The 23,112-nt window shown below is 42.8% G+C and overlaps 1 protein-coding gene, 2 long non-coding RNA genes and 1 pseudogene across 5 annotated transcripts; 2 read left to right on the forward strand and 2 right to left on the reverse strand.

The window, feature by feature from the left end:
* The first annotated feature begins 1,272 nt into the window (after positions 1-1,272).
* Positions 1,273-5,731, forward strand: ppp3r1b (protein phosphatase 3 (formerly 2B), regulatory s1ubunit B, alpha isoform, b). Its single transcript, XM_085163040.1, has 5 exons — positions 1,273-1,385; positions 1,515-1,688; positions 1,991-2,050; positions 2,199-2,383; positions 3,779-5,731. The coding sequence occupies exons 1-5, from the start codon at positions 1,361-1,363 to the stop codon at positions 3,824-3,826; spliced, it is 492 nt and encodes a 163-aa protein (XP_085019166.1). The 5' UTR covers positions 1,273-1,360; the 3' UTR covers positions 3,827-5,731.
* Positions 5,732-5,826: 95 nt separating this feature from the next.
* LOC146516063 (E3 ubiquitin-protein ligase TRIM21-like) lies at positions 5,827-9,508 on the reverse strand (annotated as a pseudogene).
* A 1,010-nt stretch (positions 9,509-10,518) lies between these two features.
* On the reverse strand, positions 10,519-19,705 carry LOC146516064 (uncharacterized). Of its 3 annotated transcripts, none has more exons than XR_014874578.1 (4): positions 19,378-19,705; positions 18,761-18,866; positions 12,738-13,912; positions 10,519-11,653 (listed from the first exon to the last, which is right to left on the reverse strand). It is a non-coding gene; the product is annotated as an uncharacterized LOC146516064 (long non-coding RNA). The 3 variants fall into 3 exon arrangements; XR_014874579.1 differs by having other exon boundaries at positions 10,519-12,029; positions 12,714-13,912; XR_014874577.1 differs by lacking the exons at positions 10,519-11,653; positions 12,738-13,912 and having other exon boundaries at positions 17,734-18,866.
* Positions 17,269-18,867, forward strand: LOC146516065 (uncharacterized). Its single transcript, XR_014874580.1, has 2 exons — positions 17,269-17,551; positions 17,969-18,867. It is a non-coding gene; the product is annotated as an uncharacterized LOC146516065 (long non-coding RNA).
* Positions 19,706-23,112: the final 3,407 nt, after the last annotated feature.

Here is a 23,112-nt window from a genome sequence, read left to right on the forward strand (position 1 = left end):
AACACGATCGTCTGTACTCACCTCTGTTCTCACCAGTGGACAGAATCTGCTGTGAGGCTCAGGAAATGAACGTGATGGACTCAGTGTGACGTTCCTGTGAATCTTCGTTTAGAGACAAACTGGACTTGACTGCAGCTTTTCACGGGGTTTCTTTCCTCCTCCCCCTTTTTATGATTTTATGGTTTATATTTATCAACAAGGAGCAAAGGTGGGATTAGAGCACGCCCAGGCTGGACGAGTGAGGCGTGTTGTATGGTTAACCATCGCACACTAATGAGGGTCTCAGCCCATCTGGATTTTATTTTTCTGTCCTCGAGGTCAGAAACTTTGTACTGTAAACGGGTTTTTCTATGTCCAGCAAATGCAGTCTGATCAGAGCTGTTATTAAACCAACATTTAATTTTTGTCAGAGTTTGTTTCCTCTTCTGATTTGTGAATACATGGAGTTAATTTATGGCGACGATGGGATCAGAACAAACACTGGATGCAGGTCAGCTGAGGCCTGAATGTTATCCCTCTGGACCCCCCACTGGCTTGGACCCCCAAGCAGCACGTCATCTTCAGCTAGCCCACCAATCAGAAATATTCAGCTCAGTTCTGTGATGCAGAGCCTTCAGGATTTAAACAAACAACAAAACTTCTCCTGATGTGGTTTGTTAAGTTTTGTCCTGACTGTAACGTAGAGCTGTGAAGCTCGTTTCTGCTGTGAGCTGAACTCACACGTGTTCAATGTAGTTTTAAATAAAGGTTTATTTAAAGAGGAGCCTAGCATCAACATGTAGGTAATATGAGACCCTTCATACGTTCGTCAGTGGATATACGAGTCGGACACTTTCACAGTATCAGCTGTACAGTTCAAGTAATTCAAAAACAGGTGATCGTCACACCTTTGGACATGTTTTAATAGAACTACATATCGGTGAAGGACGTTTGCTTTTTTCTTTTCTTTAAAGCGTGTGTGGTGAAATCTCTGGTTCATCGTGTGGTCCACCTTCAGGCCGCTGCAGTTTCAGACGCACAACAACGCCTGTGCCATGGTGGAGGCGTTCAGAGCCAGAGACCAAAGAAAAGAGATCAAACCAATGAAAAAAAGTCTAATTTTCACGTGTTAGTTTCTGTATTTAATCAGATTAACTGATTATTTAAAGTGTTCTAGTTTCTTTTACTCTTGTGTGTGAGATCATCTCCTGACGTGGAGTGCCAGGCTGCCCTGTTCCTTCTGAGCACGCTCAGTTCGTGGTCATCAGCAGAGTGATTAGTGTTGAAAGATGTGTCACATGACCCGGTGTTAGGGCTTAGAGCGAGGCACCGGGAGCTCCCGCGGCACAGCCGTTACAGCCGTGAAGTCCAGCCAGCAGCCATGGGCAGCACCAAGCAGGAAGCCGGTAAGTCTGACAGGACGAAGAGGCAGGAAGTGAGGCGCAGGTGGACGACAGGTGTTTAAACTGCGGTGTGTCCTCTGCTGGTCATGTGATCTCCTCTAGAAACCACCTTCTCTCTGTGTTTCATTTCAGACGCTAATCAGATTAAGAGGCTGGGAAGGAGATTTAAGAAACTCGACCTGGATGACTCCGGATCCCTGAGCGTGGAGGAGTTCATGTCGCTGCCAGAGCTCCAGCAGAACCCCCTCGTGCAGCGAGTCATCGACATATTCGACACCGACGAAAACGGGGAAGTCGACTTCAGAGGTGTGAAAGTGTTTTTACAGAAGACGACCAGCTCGGCCGTTACAGCCTCATTACTATCACACAGATACAGTTTGACACCAGTCAATAATCATGATTCAGTTACTCGGTCCAGGTTTGACATTTATATCATCTCTGATCTGCTGAGTAATATAATTAATCGATTAACACAACGTGTGCAGGATTACCCAGCAGGCACCGAGGGGTTCGGTCTGTCTCTGCGTGGAGATGATCGATCTCAGAGCTTTTGATCTTCTTGCTCTTCAGCCTTAAACAACAACACTGATGATTTTCCTTTTCCACAGAGTTCATTGAAGGAGTCTTTCAGTTCAGCGTGAAAGGAAACAAGGAGCAGCGGCTGCGCTGTAAGCACTTCAGCTTTAACCATCATGGTTCATAAACTCGATTTTTAAACACCTTGAGGCGAATGTTGTTGTTTTGATTGTGTGCTACATAAATAACATGCAATCGAACTGAAACTTACCTTCACTCTGTGGTTTTCTTTGGCCTCAGTTGCCTTTAGGATCTACGACATGGACAAAGACGGTTACATCTCCAATGGAGAACTCTTCCAGGTCCTAAAGACGATGGTGGGAAGCAACCTGAAAGACACACAGCTGCAGCAGATCGTCGACAAAACGATCATCGGCGCCGACAAAGACGGAGACGGCAGAATCTCCTTCGAGGAGTTCTGTGCGGTGAGTTTTTGTGACTCAGTTCCTCGTTTCACCACCTGGACTCAGACTGGAGTCTGTATTTGTAAAGCGCTTTTCTAGTCCCTAAGGACCCCAAAGCGCTTTACACATCCAGTCATCCACACATTCACACACTGGTGATGGCAGCTACATTGTAGCCACAGCCACCCTGGGGCGCACTGACAGAGGCGAGGCTGCCAGACACTGGCGCCACCGGGCCCTCTGACCACCACCAGTAGGCAACGGGTGAAGTGTCTTGCCCAAGGACACAACGACCGAGACTGTCCAAGCCGGGGCTCGAACCGGCAACCTTCTGATTACAAGACGAACTCCCAACTCTTGAACCACGATCACCCCAAAGCAGCGCGCCATAATCTGTGCTACAACCACGTTACATTTCCTAGTAATGCAGTAAAGTGTTGTACTAAACTCAGTAATCGCATTACAGTTACAGTTACATCTTTGCTTGTGCTATAAAGGTTCTTCAGTTACCTGAATGAGGAGCAAATAGAAAGAAAAAAACATGAAACATTTGGGCTTCAATCAGCTGATCTCAGGTCACGTGCAGGGAGGAGGGCTGCAGCATTACTTCTATGTTTATTGTATGAAAGGTCAAAAAAGATGTTGCAGTGCAAACTGGGCCCAGGACAGAGTTATGGTGCTAACACATGTGTGCGTGCATGAGACCAGCGCGGCTCAAAACATGCATCAAAAGTTAAAAACTGACTCTGAGAAAGCTCCAACAGTAAAGACCCAAGAAGGTCGCTGAGGGAAGAACATTGTGAAGCTGTACGTGCAGGATTAACTCAGCGCTCCCCAACCGTCCTTGTGCCACCGACCAGTTTAATGTCTGACGATATTTTCACCTTTAAGGTGTCGCAGATAAACACAACAAATTAGATTCAGCCGAGACAGAAACTGGTGTTCTGTAAATATAATAATAAACATGAATTCACTGTGTAACTGTGTAACTTTATTAGCAGCGTCCTCCTCTCTGCCCTTAATGCTCTCTGGTCGCTATGGTAACGTGTAAACATTTCTTTCAAAATAAGACGCACGACTACAACACGGGAAAAGACCCGGGGAAACTGAGTTAACGATAAAACCCTGAAAACCATAAACTTCTCACCCGAACCTCGGCTCTCGCGGCCCGGTACCAAACGACTCGCGGCCCAGTACCGGTCCGTGGCCCGGGGTTGGGGGCCGCTGCTCTACATCAGCCCTCACAGGTCTGTTTGACGCCCACAGCACTGAAGTCACCTCATTGGCTCCCAGATCGACACAGAATTACCTTTAAAACCTTTCTGTTAGTTCACGAAGCTCTCCTCTGTTTACAGTCGATTCAGTTAAAAACAAGAAAAACCAGTGTGTGACATCACTTCCTGTTGTCTCCTGCAGGTGGTGGGAGGATTGGACATTCACAAAACGATGGTTGTGGATATCTGACAGCCTCGTGTTTATTCTTCGTGCATTCACAGGAGTCATGCAGCTGTTCCTGATGCTCTGTTAGCTCCACCCAACTGTTGGTTTCATCCTTCAGGAGTTTGTGTTTATTTTAGTGACAGACTCACAGTTTGGTCCATGAATGTTTGGATTGAGACAAATGTTCTAATGTTGGGTCTGTACATCACCACAATGACTTTTAAATGAAACAGCTCTGATGCAGTGTGCACACTTTCAGCTTTAATTCAGTGGGTTGGACAAAATGACGGCATCAAAATATGAGAAACTAAAGTATTTTTAACACAATGCCTTCATTTCAGGCTCAAAAGTATTTGGAAAAATTAAATAGCTGAAAATAAATTGATAATTTCTATTACTTTATTCAAAACCCTTTGCTGGCCTTAAGTGTTGAAGTCACGGACACCACCAGATGCTGGGTTTCCTACTTGTGATGCTCTCCCAGCCTTTCCTGCACCAGCGTCCAGCTGCTGTTTGCTTGTGGGCCTTTCTGTCCTAAGTTTAGTCTTCGACATGTGAAATTCGCAGGTTTAGGTTCAATCATTATTTGCATTATTTTAAATTAACCAAATCATTCAATATGGCACAGAAACAGTGGCTCAGTCAAGATTTCTCTCTCTCGCTGCCCTCACTCCTAAAACTTCTCCCTCTTCCTATAAACCAATTGCCACATGTTGCCATATAATTTATTGATTGTTTGACATTTATTTTGGCCACAAGCAGAGAGTGCTCGATAGCTTTGGCCTTAGAAAGCACAATTTTTACAGTTTCATTCTTTCCAGGCTCTCTCCCTCTCTCTCTCCCCCCCCCCCCCCCCCCCCCATCCCCCTTTCCTGGTCTACGTCAGCCTTTCAGTCTGGTCAATTCAATTCAACTTTATTTACACAGCGCCAAATCACAACAACAGTCGCCTCAAGCTGCTTTATACTGTCAGGTCGACCCTACAATAATACATACAGAGAAACCCAACAATCATATGACCCCCTATGAGCAGCACTTTGGCGACAGTGGGAAGGAAAAACTCCCTTTTAACAGGAAGAAACCTCCAGCAGAACCAGGCTCAGGGAGGGGCGGGGCCATCTGCTGTGATTGGTTGGGGTGAGAGAAGGAAGACAGGATAAAGACATGCTGTGGAAGAGAGACAGAGATTAATAATAACTAATAATGGCACCAAATATCTGTAATTGTAATTCACCAACATACTCCATGAGACTTTGTTCACACTGTTGGTATAAAACAGATTTTTCCTTCTCAGTATTTGTTACTCAAAGGAATCATTGTCCCATCCATATTCTCTTCCACTTTTCCTTGTCGGGGTCGCTGGGAGGCTGCAGCCAATCCCAGCTAGAGCCGGTAGATGGGAAATCACTGCTCACTCATTTTAACATTAAGTATTGTTTATTTACACATTTGATTCCATTTAGTTTTGTTTTACAATCAGTTTTTGCTAAATAATAAAAATAAAATATAAATGTACGTCATCATGTTTATGGACATGAAACAGCAACTTTAGATCACCAACAACAGCTGGAAAACTAAAGTCATATGAAAGCTAAAATATAACAACGCTTTAAACTTTCACCTACCACAATGTGACATTTGGAAAAAACCAGTAAGTTTAAAATCATTAGTCAAACCTTTCCACACTACACTATCATAACTGCCCACATGACAATGTTGTTATGTACACTGGTGCTACGGAAATCTGTGATGTGCTGTAATGGGACAGTTTTCTGATCTGCTCAGCCTGACCTGTATCCACAGGGTCATATTCTATCTGTTTAATCTCTTAGTAAAGAAGTAGTGAGTTTTCTTTTTGTACAGTGTCCTGACTGTGACCACGCTGTGCAGAGAACTCGTCTCTATAAATGATCTTATCATTCAAACCTGCAGCTGCTCCTCTTTGTGTCGTTTTTGTAAACCTTACAAAGACCAACTGTTTGTGTGAACGCGTTAAGATCCCATAACAGTGGAGACAATTGGAGCACAAATTACTTTTCAAAAATTATTTTTCATTATTTAAATACTTGGTTATATTTTTTATTTGCCTTCTCCTTGATTACTTAAAATATCAGTTTCATGTTTCTCTTTCAAAAGAAAAAGATTTCATAATTATGTAATAGACAATAATTATGATATAAAGTAATCTGCTAATAAAGTAAAAATTCTTAGCTCTACTCAGTTTGATTGACAGGACAGATGATCAGTGGTGCAGAGTTTGTACCATCATCATTAAGCTCAGGACTGAAGTACGGGAAGAGCTTCTCAGTGAAGGAGCAGCCAGTGAACGAGTAGATCAGAGCTGCAGCATCTACGTCATAGAAGGAGACCAGACCCTCCTCGTAGTCCACAAACACCCCCACCTTCTCAGGAGCAGACTTGAGAGAGAGCTTAATTTTGTTGTCTTCACAAGCTTTGTACTCATTTCCATCTCTCAGCCACACAGTCCAGAAACCATCTTCGGGGCTCATTGACATGCTCTTTGTCCTGTTGATCGACTCTGTGGCCACTCCTAAACTCCAGTCAGTCTTTCCTTTAACCTGAACCTCAAAGTAAAATCTGCCTGAAGAGAAACTCTGCTCTCCTAAAACATTAACAAAGTAAGTAAATCTCTTTGGGTTGTATGGAAGCTTCTTTCTCACATCACCACACTTCACTTGTTTTCCATCATCAGACAGGATGAGATAAGGATTTGCTGTATCAGGATCCAGAGTCACGTCCACTGCATCCTGCTGGACCCTCTGCAGCTCTGCCTCAAACAGCTTCTTCATGTCTTCCCAGAGTGTCTTCTCCAGCTGAGCCACAGCTCTCCCCACAGTCTCATATGATGGTGGACGGACTCTGACCTCTGTCCAGTCCTTGCTGGGTGGAGCAGCTTTCAGGGAGCAGAAGCTTTGGAGGAGGTGGAGGTGGTCTTCAGAGTGTGAGAGCTGCTCCACCTCAGAGCTTCTCTCCATCAGCTCAGAGATTTCCTGTTCCAGATCTTTGATGAGACCTTCAGCCTGTTTCTCTGTAGCTTCCTGTTGTCTTCGATCTCCTTCATGAGCTCCTTCAGGCGTCTCTCAACAGACTCCATCAGAGCCGTGAGGACCTGAACACCTTCTGCTTTCTGTCTGTCTGCAGCATCTTTACTCATCTTCACTGACTCTGTGATCTCCTGAATCTTCAGTCGTCTCTTCTGGATCATCTGCTGAATCTCAGCCTCTGTCTTGTCCAGCTCTGCCTTCTTTCCTTCATATTCTTCTCTCAGAGGAACAAACTCGTGGTTCTTGTGATCTAAAACAGAGCAGAGCATGCAGACACATGTCTGGTCGGTCTTACAGAACAGCTCCAGATGTTTATCGTGCTTCCTACACATCCTGCTTTCCAGGTTCTCCACAGGCTCAATCAGCTGATGTCTTTTCAGACTTGTAGCTGTCAGATGAGGCTCCAGGTGAGTCTGACAGTAGGAGGTCAGACACACCAGGCAGGACTTCAGGGCCTTCAGTCTGGTTCCAGTGCAGACGTCACAGGGAACTTCTCCTGGTTTGGCAGCTTGTTGCTCTGAGCTGCTGCTGCTGGCTTTCTGCTGAGCTTCACGTCTGAACTGAGCAACCATCTCAGAGATGAAGGTGTTGATCTTCAGCTGAGGTCTACTCTTGAAAGTCTCCTTACACAGGGGACACTCACACCTCTCATGAACATCCCAATATTGAGTGATGCACTTTTTGCAGAAGTTGTGTCCACATGATGTGGCGACTGGATCAGTGAACACATCCAGACAGATGGAGCACAGAAACTGATCTTCAGACTGCAGATTGGTGGCAGCAGACATGTCTGCACCCTGAAGAAGGAAGAAAAAAAACATTAAACAAATGGTTTCTCAGCCAGCAGAGTAAATGATCTTCTTACCTAGACAATGCACAATGAAATAATGAGAAGAAGGAAATATTGTCTTGTTGTTCCAATTAAAATACAAATAAATTGTATTTATATCCTTTGTTTGCCAGATTTACTAATGTGTTTCGCCTGTGCAAATTGGGTTTTGTCGATCTGTGGAACCAACAACCCAAAACAGGAAGTCTTGATTGTCTCTTTAAAATTTGTGATCCTCTGGGTCTCACACAATAGGCAGCGCAGAGCTTATATTGGAGCCAATGTGGGCGAGTGTACTCACCAGGGCCCTGGAGCCAGGCACAGAGAGGGTGGCAGTAAATTCAATTAATTTTCAATTCAGTTTTATTGATATAATAGTCCAAATCACAACAGCAGTTGCCTTAATGCTCTTAATAGTATTATAATTATTATTAACAACCTTAAATAGTATGGTTCCCAGCTATTTAAGCAAACTCTTCAACATATACAACACTGAGATCGTCTGGCTCTTAGTACAGCTGAGGTGCCGATTAAAGCATAGAGAAGATTGGGCCTTAGCAGTTGCAGCACCTAGACGCTGGAATAACTTGCCACTTGATATTCGTACTTCAGAGTCTATACAGTTTTTCAAATCACGCCTTATAACTCACTTCTTTGATTGGCTGTTAATTCGAGTTCAGTTTGAGTACCATCAGGGTTTTTTTTATTTCATGGTGTAACAATACATCACATTTGCTTCTTCTTATGTTTTCTTTAATTGCATTTATTTTCATATGGTTTTCTCTTGTTCATTAGCTAACTCTTAAAGCACTTTGGTCAACTTTGTCGTTTTAAATGTGCTATAGAAATAAAATTGACATTGACCGTGCTTCACTCGAGGGATGGTGTTGGGTAGACGTGCCTGGTTTCCTCTAGACATAAACCTTGGCATTCAGGCTGAGGTCTGAGAGTCCTTCGTCTGCCTTTTGGCAAACTCCAAGTGGGGTTCTACTGAGGAGTGGCTCCGGCTGGCCACTCTACCATACAGCTCTGACTGATGAAGAGCTGCAGGTGGTCATCCTTCTGGAAAGTTCTGCTTCTGGATCTCTTTCAGAGTGACCATCGAGTTCATGGTCCTCTCCCTGTCTAAGGCTCATCTACCCCGATCGCTCAGATTGGACGGGCAGCCCGCTCTGGCGAGAGTCCTGGGGTTCCAAACTTCTTCCGTTTATGGATGATGGAGCCACTTTGCTTGTTGGGACCTTATTGCCTTTCCCAGAGGTCTAAAGGCAATTTCATGACTTGATTTGTGAGATACACCGTCAACTATGGGACCGCATATAGACTGGTGTCTGTATGTCCAGTCTCCTAGATTTGAATTACTATAGACTTCTGGTTCTGGGACCGGGGCGGGGACACCCTTTTAACCCTTATTTTGCACTGCCATACACTTTGCTAGAGCATAACACACATATTTAGTGGTCCATTTATTTATTCATGAGGAAGGTTATCCCAGGTTCTGTCCATTTTCATAATAAGTGATAGTACAGGTAAAACAGGAAAATGTGGTGCTTTACATCATAAAGATTGTAATATGTAATATAAATGGTCTTTGAATTTGTGTTATAGTGGAACAGCACAAATTCTGATTGGAGACTGGGTTTGTAATTACAAACCCAGTGCTCACCAGTAGCATGCAGTCCTGAATTCACAGTGCTCAGGTTTCAAATCTATGAAGTATAATATCTGGCAGTCAAATAAAACAAAGAAAGTACTATTCAGTAGTATTTCAGCAGCAAGTTTATTTTTAATGTTCACAGTTCACAGCTGAACCAAACTCTGGTTATAAAATAATAATAAAGTGCGTTTGTCTCATTTCAAGTAAAATGGGCACTGCTGTAACTGGAGCCTCGTCGTCTCGTCGTCTCTATATACTGGACTGTATGTAGCGGAGATGACAATAAAGTTTACTTTGACTTCAGCAGCGAGCATGTGCACTGAGGGCTCTCGCGCTCACTTTTCACGTATAGAATTTCGAAAAAACATCGGCGCAAATTGTAAGTCTGTATCATGATGTCTGGTGTTTTCGTGTTTGTTGATTTGTTTTTATTTTGTTTTATTTTGCGAGTTGGTTATTAGCAGTGTTGGGAAGGTTACTTTTAAAATGTATTCCACTACAGATTACAGATTACATGCCCCAAAATGTATTCTGTAACGTATTCCGTTACGTTACTCAATGAGAGTAACATATTCTGAATACTTTGGATTACTTAATATATTATCATTCTGTTTACAACTACATGAATGTACTATTGCTGTGATTTATTACTGTTACTGAAGGTCCGCGGCTCTGAACCGTAGTAAAGGGACCTCTGGCTAATACGGTGGGTTCTGTGTCGGCTCGTAGCTGAAAACTAGCTTTACTTTGTTGTCTGGGTCAACTTTGCTAGCAGAGACAGAGAGAGGCGTTGAAAGGCTGCTCCAACAGAACTTATTGTTTCAGAGGAAAACACGAACACGGTGTACAGTCGAGTCTTAATAGCTTACTTACAGCTGGGCTCGTCAGGCTCTCTTCTTGGCTGCAGTGGTTATTATTATATTTACATGCTTCCAGCTCCCGTTTCTGCTCGATGACAGCTCGTACTTTTCCTTTTTCTCCCTCCCTCCAGTGTTGCCAACTCCTCAGTAAGGAAAATCGCTATTGGCTGTCCTAAAAGTCGCTAGAAGTCGCTAAATGACGTCATCACCTAATTTGCATAATTGGTCATGCTAATGTAATTGTAATCTATGTTGTTGGAGAGAGAAATAACATCGTGGAAGAGACATAAAGTGAGTAAAAAACGTCCTAAATGCAGTTAGAATTTATTCAGAACTACAAATTAAATTTATTTTAGCAATTATTGTTTTTTTAATGTCACAATTCCAACCCTGCTCCTTTACCCAGGCTTGGACCGGCAAAAGTGACCCGAAATAGGCACTCTGGTGGAGTTACTTTGTGTGTTTATAAGTAGTTTTAAACCTTGTGATCCACAAAACAGCATAAGAGTAAAAGAAGAACTGACTGCGTTATAGCACCCGCTGCTTCTTGAGAGTAAAAGCGATATGCGCTTTCACGTCTTTTTTTAGCGACTTTTTTAAGAAAAAAAGTCGCTAGGGGGTCTGAAAACTCGCTAAATATAGCGACAAAGTCGCTAAGTTGGCAACACTGCCTCCCTCGCTCACAGACACATAACGTGTATGGCAGTCCATTCTCCCTGCAGCACGGACTACACTGCCCATGATGCTACATTCTTTAGAGCCTGTAGCATTCTGCCTGTTAGCTTAGCACAACAACAACAACAGGCGCTCTCTCACCCAGGAAACACGCAGAGAGAGAGAGCGTCACCCTGTAACCATGGCAACCGTAACGCTGCCTGGAACAACAGAATTAGCTGTCAAACAAAACCCAAACAGTCCTGACCCGCCACAATATGAACAGGGAAGTACCGCCGTGTAATCCATTTATTTCAACAAAGTAACTGTATTCTAAATACCACCTTTTTAAACGGTAACTGTAACGGAATACAGTTACTCATATTTTGTATTTTAAATACGTAACGGCGGTACATGTATTCCATTACTCCCCAACACTGGGACAGACGCTGCTCCAGCCGGTCACAGTATCCCCCGCCGCCCCGCCCTCTCCTCTCTGTACAGCAAGCAGCAGGCGCACCTCGCAAACGGAGGCGTCCTTACTCCCAGCAAATGGGCGACAGAAAACCGATCGGTGCCTGTGACATTCCCGATATGCGCTGGCTGACGTCGGGGCAGCATGAGTACGAGCATTTTTTATTTATTTATTTTTGCCGATGCCCGCGATGCCGCCCGGTGTCGCAGAAGATTTGTGTAGAAACAGGAAGTGTGATCATCTGTACTCACCTGTGTTGGACAGAAGCTCTGCTGTGTGAAAATGAATGTGATGAACTGAGTTTGATGTTCCTGTGAAGAGAATCAGATCATCTGAGCTCAAGTTGTTTAGAGACAAACAGGACTTGACTGCAGCTCACAGCTTCTTTCCTTCTCATTTATAATTTTATGGTTTATACTTATTTACAAGGAGCAAAGGTGGGACACGCCCTGGCAAAGGAACAAGATAAAGATTTAGTTAGATTCTTTGATTTAGTTTATTTGTTTGATGTTAAAGTAGGCAGCCTCTCAGGCACTGTGATCACAGAGGAACATGTTTACGATAAACTTATTTTTCTCTGTTCAGCAAATGCCGTCTAATGAACACTTATTTCATCCTTCGGAGAAGGAACATGTTTACAGTTGGATTTCCTGCCACATAGACAGGAAGTCACATTTGGTTTGGACTCTAAAACAGTGTCAACGGCTGTCTCCCAATTCAGGGTCTGCAGCCTTAAAGGCCGATTACGTCACCGCGACGCGACGAAGGCTGTCCCAATTCGAAGGCTGCTCGAAATGCGGCCCTCAAATGCGTCCTTAATTTCCCTGAATTTTAAGGACGTGGCGGTGTAGACTTCGTGGCCCAACATATCCCAGAATGCATAGCGCGGCGGTGGGTGTGGATAATTTTGCCGAAAAAAACGGCAGATGAGGGGCGCCCGAAGAGTAAACTTAAGTAAGTACTGAATATTATGTCACTTGTTTATGTGCAAATGTTTAATAATGAAGATCATTAAAACATTACTGTTGGCCACATGTCGGCAAAGTCATGTGACATTAGTGACGTTTGTACTAACTTGGTTTTAAAGCCTTTACTTTAAAATATACGCTGTTAAATAGCTGAGCTTAATCAGAGAATGATCAAAGCTCATGTAGAAACAAACAAATGAACAAAAGATTTTCTCCTTCATTTCTGTCAAACAAAGCTGTATGAAACGTTTCCAGCTGTTAGTATCATGGTTGCTAGGCAACCTGGGCAGCGCAACGGAGGCTAGACCGTCCCATTTCACAAGCCTCGCACTTCCGGCCTTAGCGGTCTTTAAGTACGCGGCCCTTGAGGATCGTTGAGGCTGCAGACCCTGAATTGGGAGACAGCCAACGTGTCATCTGTACTCACCACTGTTGGACAGAAGCTCTGCTGTGTTGTTGAGACAGTTTAAAGCGTATTGCACACCGCTGTATACTGCCCCCTTGTGGTCATCCTACAAACAATGTAGCATGCAGAAGCTGCATGTTGCATATAATGATGCGATGAGAATCCTTAGTGCCAGCCAGATGTTTGTAGCTGTGGGTGTTTGGACTTTTAAAGCACTTTTAAGAAAGTTAACGTTCACTTTTAGAGAACGACTGGATGGTTCGAGTAACAGTATAATTTTAACGCTCACAGATCTGACAGTGAGTGGTTCCTGTTACTCATCCAGTCTGAGGAAGCACTGGTTGAAATGTTTGTGTATTTATGGATTTCTTTAAGTATTGTGTTTTATGTATATCATGTTTTTATATTTTTACAAATGCTTTATATATTTATTTATATATATTTGTGTGTTTCTGTCTTGTTTTTCTGGACATGAAGTCTGCCAATAAAGATTGATTGATTGATTGATTGATTATACAACCCCCACTGTGTGAAAGCTTCAGTTATATTTAAGGACAATATCCCAAAAATAAAGTAAAAAGATTTGATCCTCTTACGTCTCAGATACAATGAAAGACAAACAGATGCAGTAAATATTCTTTTATTGATGAGAAAACTGTGCAGTATAATTTACTTATGTTGAAGATATGAGAGCATTAAACAGGCTGATGTTTGGAGGCTCTAACAGCAGAGAGATGATACAGAAACATGACATCTTTATAAAATACTGACACACTTTTTATTTAAATGCATCCTTTCCCACTGAAAGCAGCACAATCCCACTGTGATGAAAACAATATGTGAACTCAACATATTCTGGATAAATCAAAGCATTATTGTCTGAGGTTCCCTTAGTTTTCCTTGGTTCCCTGTCAGATCCTGCAGGACAAACAGCAGTGAGTGGTTCCTGTATGCAGCTGTTACAGTTTGTGTTGGAGATACTTCTGCAGATACAGGAAGCAAATAGAAAAGTGTTTTCAATGTTTTTACCAGTCCCTCAACTACAGAGAGCCGTCTGCTCTCCTCTGCATCTCTCAGCTGCTGCTGGCTCCTCTTCCTCCTCCTCTTCCTCACACACCGTCCTGGATCTGTCCTGGTGTCTCATCAGGGGTGGAGAGCCTCCGTCTCACCTTCTCAGGCTCTTCTGACTCTGGACACTTGCAGAAGGAAATCAACCACAGCAGTCAGCAACAAAAGCAGCAGAAGTTCATCAAATATGTGAACTTGCAGGATGAAAACACAGTTTCTCGTATCATCACAAAGACACACTTTATGTGTTTTAATCAGAGAGAAACAGGATCCTGCAGAGTGTTGGTCTTTATAACAAAGGCGACAGACTCAGGTTGTTTGATATAAGCCTGACAACAACCGCAGGAAACAGGAGGAGGACTTCTCCATCTGTCTCATTATTAGTGCTTTATACAGGATGAGAGCTCTTTAAGGACCAACTGCAGCACAGCATGTTGAGTCTGCGTCCTCAGCGCAGTACGCGGGCCAGATATTTGCTCAACCGTCTGCTCGGTGTTTCCTGAACCGTTTAAGTACGTTTGGCTTCACAGCGACAAACAGACGGAGCTTCGGCAGAAACCTGAACTAACTAACGGACCAAAGAGCGCGTTAAACGCGACCTCACTAACGTCACGTAACTTAGCCGAAGGGTCGCTAAACGTGACTTTTAAGCTTTGTCGTTATGCTAACATTTGTTCCGGCATATTTGAAGTGAGATCAAAGCGCAGCGCTACGGTGAACATTTGAGGACATCGTCAGGTCTCAGACTCAGATGGAGGCTGCCATCGTGCAAATTTGGAGTAGTGACTTGAGGTGGAGCGACTGTGTAACGCTCCCTAACACTTTAAATAACACATTCAAAATAAATTGGTTAAAGATCTAATTACTCATCCTGCTTCCATTTGGAATAATACCTGTGTTCATGTTTTCTCAGTTAGGTGATTTTTTCCTTACCTGTAATTTTGATATTGATAAAATCCCTGAAAGTCTCTGCTTTTCATCATCAAGCGTTTTTAGCATGGACTCTTGTTTACAAGCATAACTTTAGTCCACACAGTTATTATATCTGGAATAACAACGATGTCCTATTTAAAAGAAGATCTCTCTTCTTAGATCGTTGGTTTGGGAATAACATTGTTTTAGTCGACCAATGATTTGATTCAAATGGTACGCTTTGCTCCTATGAAGAATTTTGTTTACATTTCAGTTTAGCTATAAATCGTGATTGATTGATTGATTGATTGATTGAATCTTTATTTTGAACATGTTAAAAAAGTACAACAACATAGAATTAAAAGAGACAAATAAACAAAGCAAAACAAAAAAGAAAACGAGCAACCACAACTACAAATATCTGTCATGTTCAAAAAGGAGCAGGAAGAAGCATGAGCTTATTTAATCCCACCCCTTTTCCACTATCTAGTAATTTATAGACTCCAGAATGATGATTATACAAAAGTGTTTGGATCAATACCATCAGGGGTTTGTATGCTGTTTAAGAATCAGCCTAATATCCCTTCATACCAAAGGCCGTTGGCATCTCCAATACAAACTTTCGTTGGTAAGATTTGCTTTTCTAAGCAATCTAAAAACAACAATAAATCGATCAGAGCTCTTTTTCAGAGTAGCATAACCACGCTACCATGTGTCATTTTTTTCTGGAACCGGCTGTCTGATGGTTTTATGAGGAACGAAGTTTGGAGAATCAATTTTTAATTACCAACAAAATTAAAGATGTTTCTTATAAATTAATACACAGAATTTACCATCTAAAGATGATCTTCAAAGCAAATTCAAATTAGACATTGATACAAGCTGTAGCTTTTGTAAAACTTCCAAGGAATCTACTACACATCTGTTTTGGTTTTGTAACCTTGTACAAGATTTTTGGCAGAGTTTATGTGTTTTTATTTCAGAAAATATATTTAAAGGATTTGTACTGTTTTAGAAATGTTTTGTTTGGTCTGCACAAAAACCAAAAACAATTCAACTTTGATAACAGATATATGATTAACTTGTTAATTTAAATGGCTAAATTTCATATTCATAAGTCCAAATGTTTAGGAAGGCATCCCTCTTTTTATGTATTCTCCTTTGAACTTGTACAGTATCTTAACTCAATTAAGAACTCCACTAACCCAAAAGCTATAAAAACTATTGGTGTTTGTGAAAAAATCAAGATCTTTCAATCACTTTATTCTTTGGCTTGATCAGTTACTTTCTAGTGATGGGTCGTTCGCGAACGAAATGGCTCTTAGAGCAGACTCTTTGAAGTGAACGACGCGAGCCGGCTCCTTATTGGGAGCCGTGAGGTTTTTTTTTTTTTTTTTTTTTTTTTTTCTTTCTCTCACCCTCTCTCTCGCCCTTTTTTTCCCGCTAAACTCCGCCACGCGTGGCCTGTACTTTACGCTGGGCAGAGGGGGAGGGGCGTTAGTTACACTTGCAGTAGCACAGGAACAGAGCCAGAGAGAAAGAGAGCGAGGGACAACAACGTCACATTAGAAAGGTATAGTAATCATCCACTATTTTCAGTTGCAGATGATAAAGGATTCAGAAATTATGCAGGCCCATATGACAGAGAATGCGCATCTTCTTTTTGTTTTAATATTTTAATTTATATTTAATTGTGTTGTGGTTTGCAGTGTTTTGTGTTGTTTCACGTTAAATTTGCTTAAAAGGAAAAAGCTGAAAATTTAAATAGTTAAAAATTTAAAATGTAAATAGTTGTTTTTTGTTATTATATGATTTATTTATTACATTTTATGTGGACTGAATAAATAAAGTATATTTATGGTGGCCCTTAGAGACACAGCATGTACAAACTCCAAAACACGTAAAAACTCCAAAACACGTAAAAACTCCAAAACACGTAAAAACTCCAAAACACGTAAAAACTCCAAAACACGTAAAAACTCAGAGGCACGTACAAACTCAGAGGCACGTACAAACTCAGAGGCACGTACAAACTCAGAATCACGTACAAAAGACAACAGAAGTGCTCCAGGATGCTGAGCTTTTGTTACCTAGTGGCTACACAAGCCAGGAAGTATCAACAACCGGATTGGTGTGTGGTACTAACAGGTAAATTAACTTTTTTTTTTTTTTTTAATTATTTGAATAAATATGAGTGCTTGTCTATAAATACACAAACAATACACACATGCTTTCAATTGTGTAATTTAAGTGATCCGGGTAGCTCTGTTTTGGAAGTTCAGTAAACGCTAGAAATGTGTTTTGGAGTTTGTACGTGCTTTTTGGAGTTGTATATGCTTTAGAGTTTGTACGTGCTTTGTCTCTAGGGGCCATATATAAATAAAACCACTTTTTTAACATTAGTAATTCCTTTTCTGCATAATTTTATATTATTGTTAATGATTAAATAATTAAAGCAACAAAACAACCTGAAGAGCCGGTTCGGAGCCGAAAGAGCCGGCTCTTTTTAGTGATCCGAGCCGAAAGAGCCGCATCTCTAAAAAGAGCCGGAAATCCCATCACTATTACTTTCCCCCTCACATATTTATATTGTTGTTTCTGAATACTGTTCTTGTATTTGTTTATCTATGCATACAATTCTTTTGTAAGTACAACACCTTTATTGTGGTACTGATTAATTCCATTTTGTATTGTACTGATGTTTAAATAAAGGTTTGAAAAAAAGAAAAACGTGTAACGCTCCCGCCCACACACCCGCTGCACGTGACCGCAAACACGCCCCCTACACTTTTACGTAGCCGGCTGCTCGAGTTTTTTTTGCTGGTTTACCGCGACTGACGACTCGTTTAATTAAGGTAAATACAACCACGTCACTGTTATAAAAAGACACACAGCTCATCATCTTATAGTTCTAAAATCACTCTGTTGTTAATTCGTTTGCTAGATTAGCCGCTAGCATACGCACTGTGTTGGAGGCTTGTTGCTAGCTAGTTAGCGATGCTACACACCTGCTACTCTTAATAATCTTCAACACTTATGTTTTTTTTTAATCCATTTTTAGACAGTGATGAGATCAGCTGCACACTCTACAGAGGCCCAGAGTTACTGTTAATATCAAAAATATAATGCTGTCCTTTGAGATTTTAACATAAGACTGTGAGTGTAATGGATCTAAAACTGTTTAAATCTCTACAGCCTGGTAACATGGAGACTTTAAAAACAGCAGCAGGTTCAGTAGTGTAGTCTAATTTGTTCTTTTCATTTAATAATAGAGTCCATATTATATCAACAGCTACATTCACCCTGGAGAGAAACTAGTGAGGGAGACCATCAGGACCAAGCTGGGTTTCTGGGTCCAGAGGTTTGGAGAAACTTCTTCCCTTTCTTTCATCACAGCTGTCCTGTGCCAGATGTTCTGTTGACCCGCTGTAAGAGGCTTCATTTAAGAAACACCAGGAAGACTGAAGCTCATGGCATTGATCAAGCAGGACTCATGATCTTCACCAGCAGCTCCCTCACAGGGAAATCTTCAGCACTCCTCCGTAGGCCCGCCCAGGAGATGGATAAACCCAGCATTTCATCAACACTGTGATGAGACCTTTGCTTTGTGTAATGTTATAAATACTCGGATACTCTCCAGAGGCTCCAGACTTTTACATAAAGATATTATATTCAGTCCTGTAGAAAGTTATATATTTAAAAATATGTGATCCTCTCTGGTTACTCTGGTATGAATAACTCTGAATCACTTTATGGTAAATAACACACTATCTGCAAAAAACTGTGAAAGAACTCCAGATGACAAGTTTGTAGTTCAACATATAAGTGATGACCTTTGACCTTCATCAGGTTTTATTTAATTGTGTTAGAGAAAATCTCATCTGCTCTTCATGCAGCTGAGTACATCAAGTGTTTAAAACAGAAGGTCTGAGATACAAACTGAGGTCCTGTTAATGCTGATATATAGTGACACAGTTACATGAGTGATTAATCCTTTTGTTTTTTTGTCTTTAACTTTATCAATAAAGCTGCAGCCTTCACTACAGCACATGTGGTACTCTAACCTTTGTACTGTTTCCATCAGTTCATTTTGCAGTTAACATGTGAACATGTTGGATGATCTGTCTGCTGTCACTGGGTGGTGCTGAGGTCTGAATCTGAGGGCAGCTCCTGTAATCACAAAGACAACAGAACCATCAAACTCACATATAAATTTTATCCCTCAATATTGAAATAAAGCTGATTCTTCTGTCCTCACACACTCAGGATCTGAAGTTCTTCTCTTACATTTTTTCAGTATTACAGTACACTACAGTACTTTAATCCATAGTTCCTGATTAATGAGGAGTTACTGAAGTACAAGCTTTTAAAAACATGTTACTGTCTTTACAGATGTGGCAAGAGACTGAAAAACATGCTGTTTGCACATCTTTAATATTCAGCTCTGCACAGGAGCTGCAGCAGGGTGCAGCCTGTTGCTTTTACAGTATAATACTTGTAATAAAAGTACAGTAACAGTAATTAGTGACTGAGCAGCCCGGAGCGTTTCTCTTGATTTCTTTAGTAAATGCATTCACCTGCACAGATTAGCTAAACGAACCCTGACATCTTAGCTAGCTAGGTCTCAGGAGCTAGCTAAGGACGGTAGTTACGGAGTAGCTTACAAACACGTTTAACTTACCGAAACAGTGCAGCGGGGCCTCGGGTCCTTCTGTCGGGTAGTCCAGTTTACTGAAGAACACCTCAGGCTGTCAGGTTAAAACACTCGGTCGTGTTTTCGTAGCGTAAACGCTGGCCCTCCTCTCAGAGCCTACGCTCTATCTGCTATTCCCGAACAGAGATACGCAATTTTCTCCGTGACTGCAGCTGTCACTACAGTCATTGGTGGGACATGACAACAGCGCCACCTGCAGGAAGATTTTCTCTCTGTCTGATAGCTCGTGTTCTGAGACCTGACGATGTCCTGAAATGTACACCGTACTGCGCTTACGTTGAAGACTTTATTTCTGGACCGCCTTCACTTCCGCCATTTTTCTTCAACCTTTGACTCGCAATGAATCCTGGGATATGGAGGGACACGAACGGTTTACCGAGGCGTCATTCAAATCTGCGGCTGCGCAGCTGTGAGCGCGCGCCAGGGGCTTCTATCAACGCGGTCTGCGCGTGCGTTCTCTGTGACTCACGTTCTTTTGCTTGATCTGTCAGCCACGTCACAGCAGGGAAACCCTTAAGTAGGGGCTCTCACACAGAAACGTCACAGCTCATCTGTTTGCAAATGTTCAACAGTCGGCGTTCTCTAAAGCAAGAAAACTCGCACACTATTCACTTCAATCTAGAAAATCACAGTTGCGACACAACAATGGCTCCACCCAGCAACAGACGAAACTTCATTCGTGGTCACACCAGAACAGATTATGCCACCAATCAACCGGTGCTTTGAAAGGCTCTCTGAAGTTCAGTGGAGCGAGATAGAAAATGGCACGTGCGACTCGGGCGTCCAAGCGGTGCTCGCTGATATGATTTCTGAAATCATTCAGATCGCCTCTGTCAGAATCCTTGCAAATAACCTTCCTGTTATTCAGGATCACATGACGAAGGAAGATCCGGAGCCTTTAGGTGCGGGGAAAAATAAGCCCGTCCCTCGGAGACTCGATCTCAGCCGCCATCGCCAGCGCTCTTAACGTCCCGGAACAGCGACATGAGAGCGCTGACGAGCTGACACGGATGGTTTGAGGAAGAGATCTCCGAAAAGGTCAGCTCAACAATTGCCCTGATCGCAGAAAGCCCTGATTTGCCGCAAGACCCCGCCGTTTATGTTAGCGGCAAATGTAGTAATATTAAAAAGCTGGCGCCGCATGGTTTGCCACGCTGCCTCGTGCCTTAAAAGGCACGCACGTAAGCTGCGCTGCCGGTGCGTGTCCAAGGGGGTCTGATTCCGGTTCAGAAAGCACGGATTCAAAGGTGTCAGTGCAATCAGCAATCACAGAGATTTCTGTGATTCTGTCATCAAGGAGCTCAGATGGAGAGATGACAGAAGGAGATAAAGGTTCAGATGATGAGGAGAAAGAAATTGAGCTCCCAGACCAATCAGCTCTAACAGAACAAGGCCAAATCAAAGCCACTGCAGAGAGCCACAGTATCCGAGCTGCAACCCCAGTAGAACAGGTTGCAGCTGACATTGTAAATGAGATACTTGGAAACCTGGATTCAAGCAGTGAAGAGCTCTGTGACAGCTGTAGCTTACCCAAACCTGCCTTTAATGCAGGATTCATTATCAACAAGGTGAGAGACTTCTTTTCCAAATGTGTGCCGTCCACCTCTCACTCCGGCCTCAAAGCACGCAAACATCACTTTTGCATGTTTGCGAAAAAAACAATTTGAAAAGATGAAAAACGAGCTGAGACAAGAAATAAAGACAAACAGGAAATATTTTGTTTGTCTAAAAAACGTTTGCAAGCAGCCCAAGAGTGACACGGTGCCCTCCGATGAAAGCATAGCTGTCAGCCTCTCAGGGTCAGAGCCTCATAGTCCTCGTCCCCAGAGCGCAAATCAAGCCCCTTCCCAAAATATGCTTCTACGGTACATTCGTTTTCCTCCACTCGACTTTGGCGCCATTAGATCCCACGTTAATCGGTTGTTTGACAAACTAACTAAGAAAGAAGAGCTCTCCATTGAAAAAACCTTGGAAAACTTTAGAAATAGTGGGACAACCAGAGACTTTACTGTGGACTTAACGGCAAAAGTGTTTGATCTACTGATGACGGATCGAATGTATGAAATCCCCGAACCTCTAATGGGTAGATCCCTCTCAGACACCGTCATCTCCAGGACTCCACGACAAACACAAGGCTCAAAGCGTCCCTATTCTGCTGAAGTCCTCTATGTCCTCATAGAAGACGCAGTAGAAAGGTTTCTACAGAAGCTTTTACTCTGGCTGGACAACGAAGACAAAGATCAAGTGATTCAAATGGACAAGGTGTCTGAGGCTGTGAATGACATCCGAAACTTTATTAAAAGAACACAGACCCCAAAGCAGGAAACAGATTCAGCGAGCAGTGGTGAGGAACCTGTACCATCACCTCCAACGTCAAAACCTGGGAGCATTTCTCCAGAAAAATGCTCTCTGGCATCTGATAAGTCCCCTCCAAGACCAAAACCTGGGAGCATTTCTCCAGAAAAATGCTCTCTGGCATCTGAAAAGTCCCCTCCAAGGCCAAAATCTAGGAGCATTTCTCCAGAAAAATGCTCTCTGGCATCTGATAACTCCCCTCCAAGGCCAAAATCTGGGAGCATTTCTCCAGAAAAATGCTCTCTGGCATCTGATATGTCCCCTCCAAGGCCAAAATCTGGCACTGCACCTGCAGAGCATCAGAAAAATGCTCTGCAGGTGTTTCAGACTCTCTCATGGTTTACCTCTAAAATGTCAGAGAAGGGTTCTGTGTCTTCCGAGGGTTGAGAAAACGTCCGATGACCTCGCCTTCTTCCTCTTCGCGAGCGTTCTTATAAAATCTAAATCTAAGACCAAACATTCTGTGTCTCTGTCAGCAGAACTAGACATGGCCATCAACCGTTGAGAGACCTGATCAAGCCTGAACTCAGCAGCACAGAGTCACCACGAGTCTCATCAATGACCAGAAACAGTTTCATGAAGAAAATAGCCAAATTCCCTCATCAGGGAGTTTTGGCTCCCCAGAACGTGTCTTACATGCTGCGATGGAAAGTAATTCATCTTTTGATGAGGCTGTTGATAAGGCATCTAAAATCAGCCTGGGAGTCATCCCCAGTCCTCCAAAGAAATCCAAATTTCCAGGTTCTTTTCAGCGGTGGGAAAAAGCTCTGCCGAAAGCCCCTTTAGGTGGTGCATTAAAGCCAACGATGATTAAATCACCATGCTGGCTTTCCCCCCACTGCCCTGCTTCTTTTAACATCTTGAGCAGAATTTAGCACCAATCAAAATTTAAACCATACCACGTCCGGGGCTAGCGATGTCTCCGTCGGAGCAACCAAAATCTATCTCAGCCCCGCCCGTCGGGCTATATGACTAGCTCATCGGGCTATATGATAGCTCATCGGGCTATATGATAGCCCGTCGGGCTATATGATAGCCCATCGGGCTATATGATAGCTCATCGGGCTATATGATAGCTCATCGGGCTATATGATAGCTCGTCGGGCTATATGATAGCTCATCGGGCTATATGATAGCTCATCGGGCTATATGAGAGCTCGTCGGGCAGGGCTGAGATAGATTTTGGTCGCCCGACCGGAGACATCACTAGCCCCGGGACGTCGGGCTAGCAATTTTGCGAGCCCTGATTTTTAGATTGCCCTCAAATCCAAATTCTAACAACTGTAGTTCACGCCATCTTCGTCTCCTTTTTGATTTCCATCCCCCCAACCGGTCGCAAGCGGATGG

The sequence above is a fragment of the Neolamprologus multifasciatus genome, chromosome 6 (genome assembly GCF_963576455.1).
Source record: "Neolamprologus multifasciatus chromosome 6, fNeoMul1.2, whole genome shotgun sequence".
In the NCBI taxonomy this organism is placed as follows: Eukaryota; Metazoa; Chordata; class Actinopteri; order Cichliformes; family Cichlidae; genus Neolamprologus; species Neolamprologus multifasciatus.

Bases quoted from the DNA above. Each gene is read 5' to 3' on its own strand.
- ppp3r1b (XM_085163040.1), top strand. From the start codon at position 1,361: ATGGGCAGCACCAAGCAGGAAGCCG. The intron at 1,386-1,514 runs GTAAGTCTGACA...GTTTCATTTCAG, and splicing joins CAGCACCAAGCAGGAAGCCG to ACGCTAATCAGATTAAGAGG. The intron at 1,689-1,990 runs GTGTGAAAGTGT...CCTTTTCCACAG, and splicing joins CGGGGAAGTCGACTTCAGAG to AGTTCATTGAAGGAGTCTTT.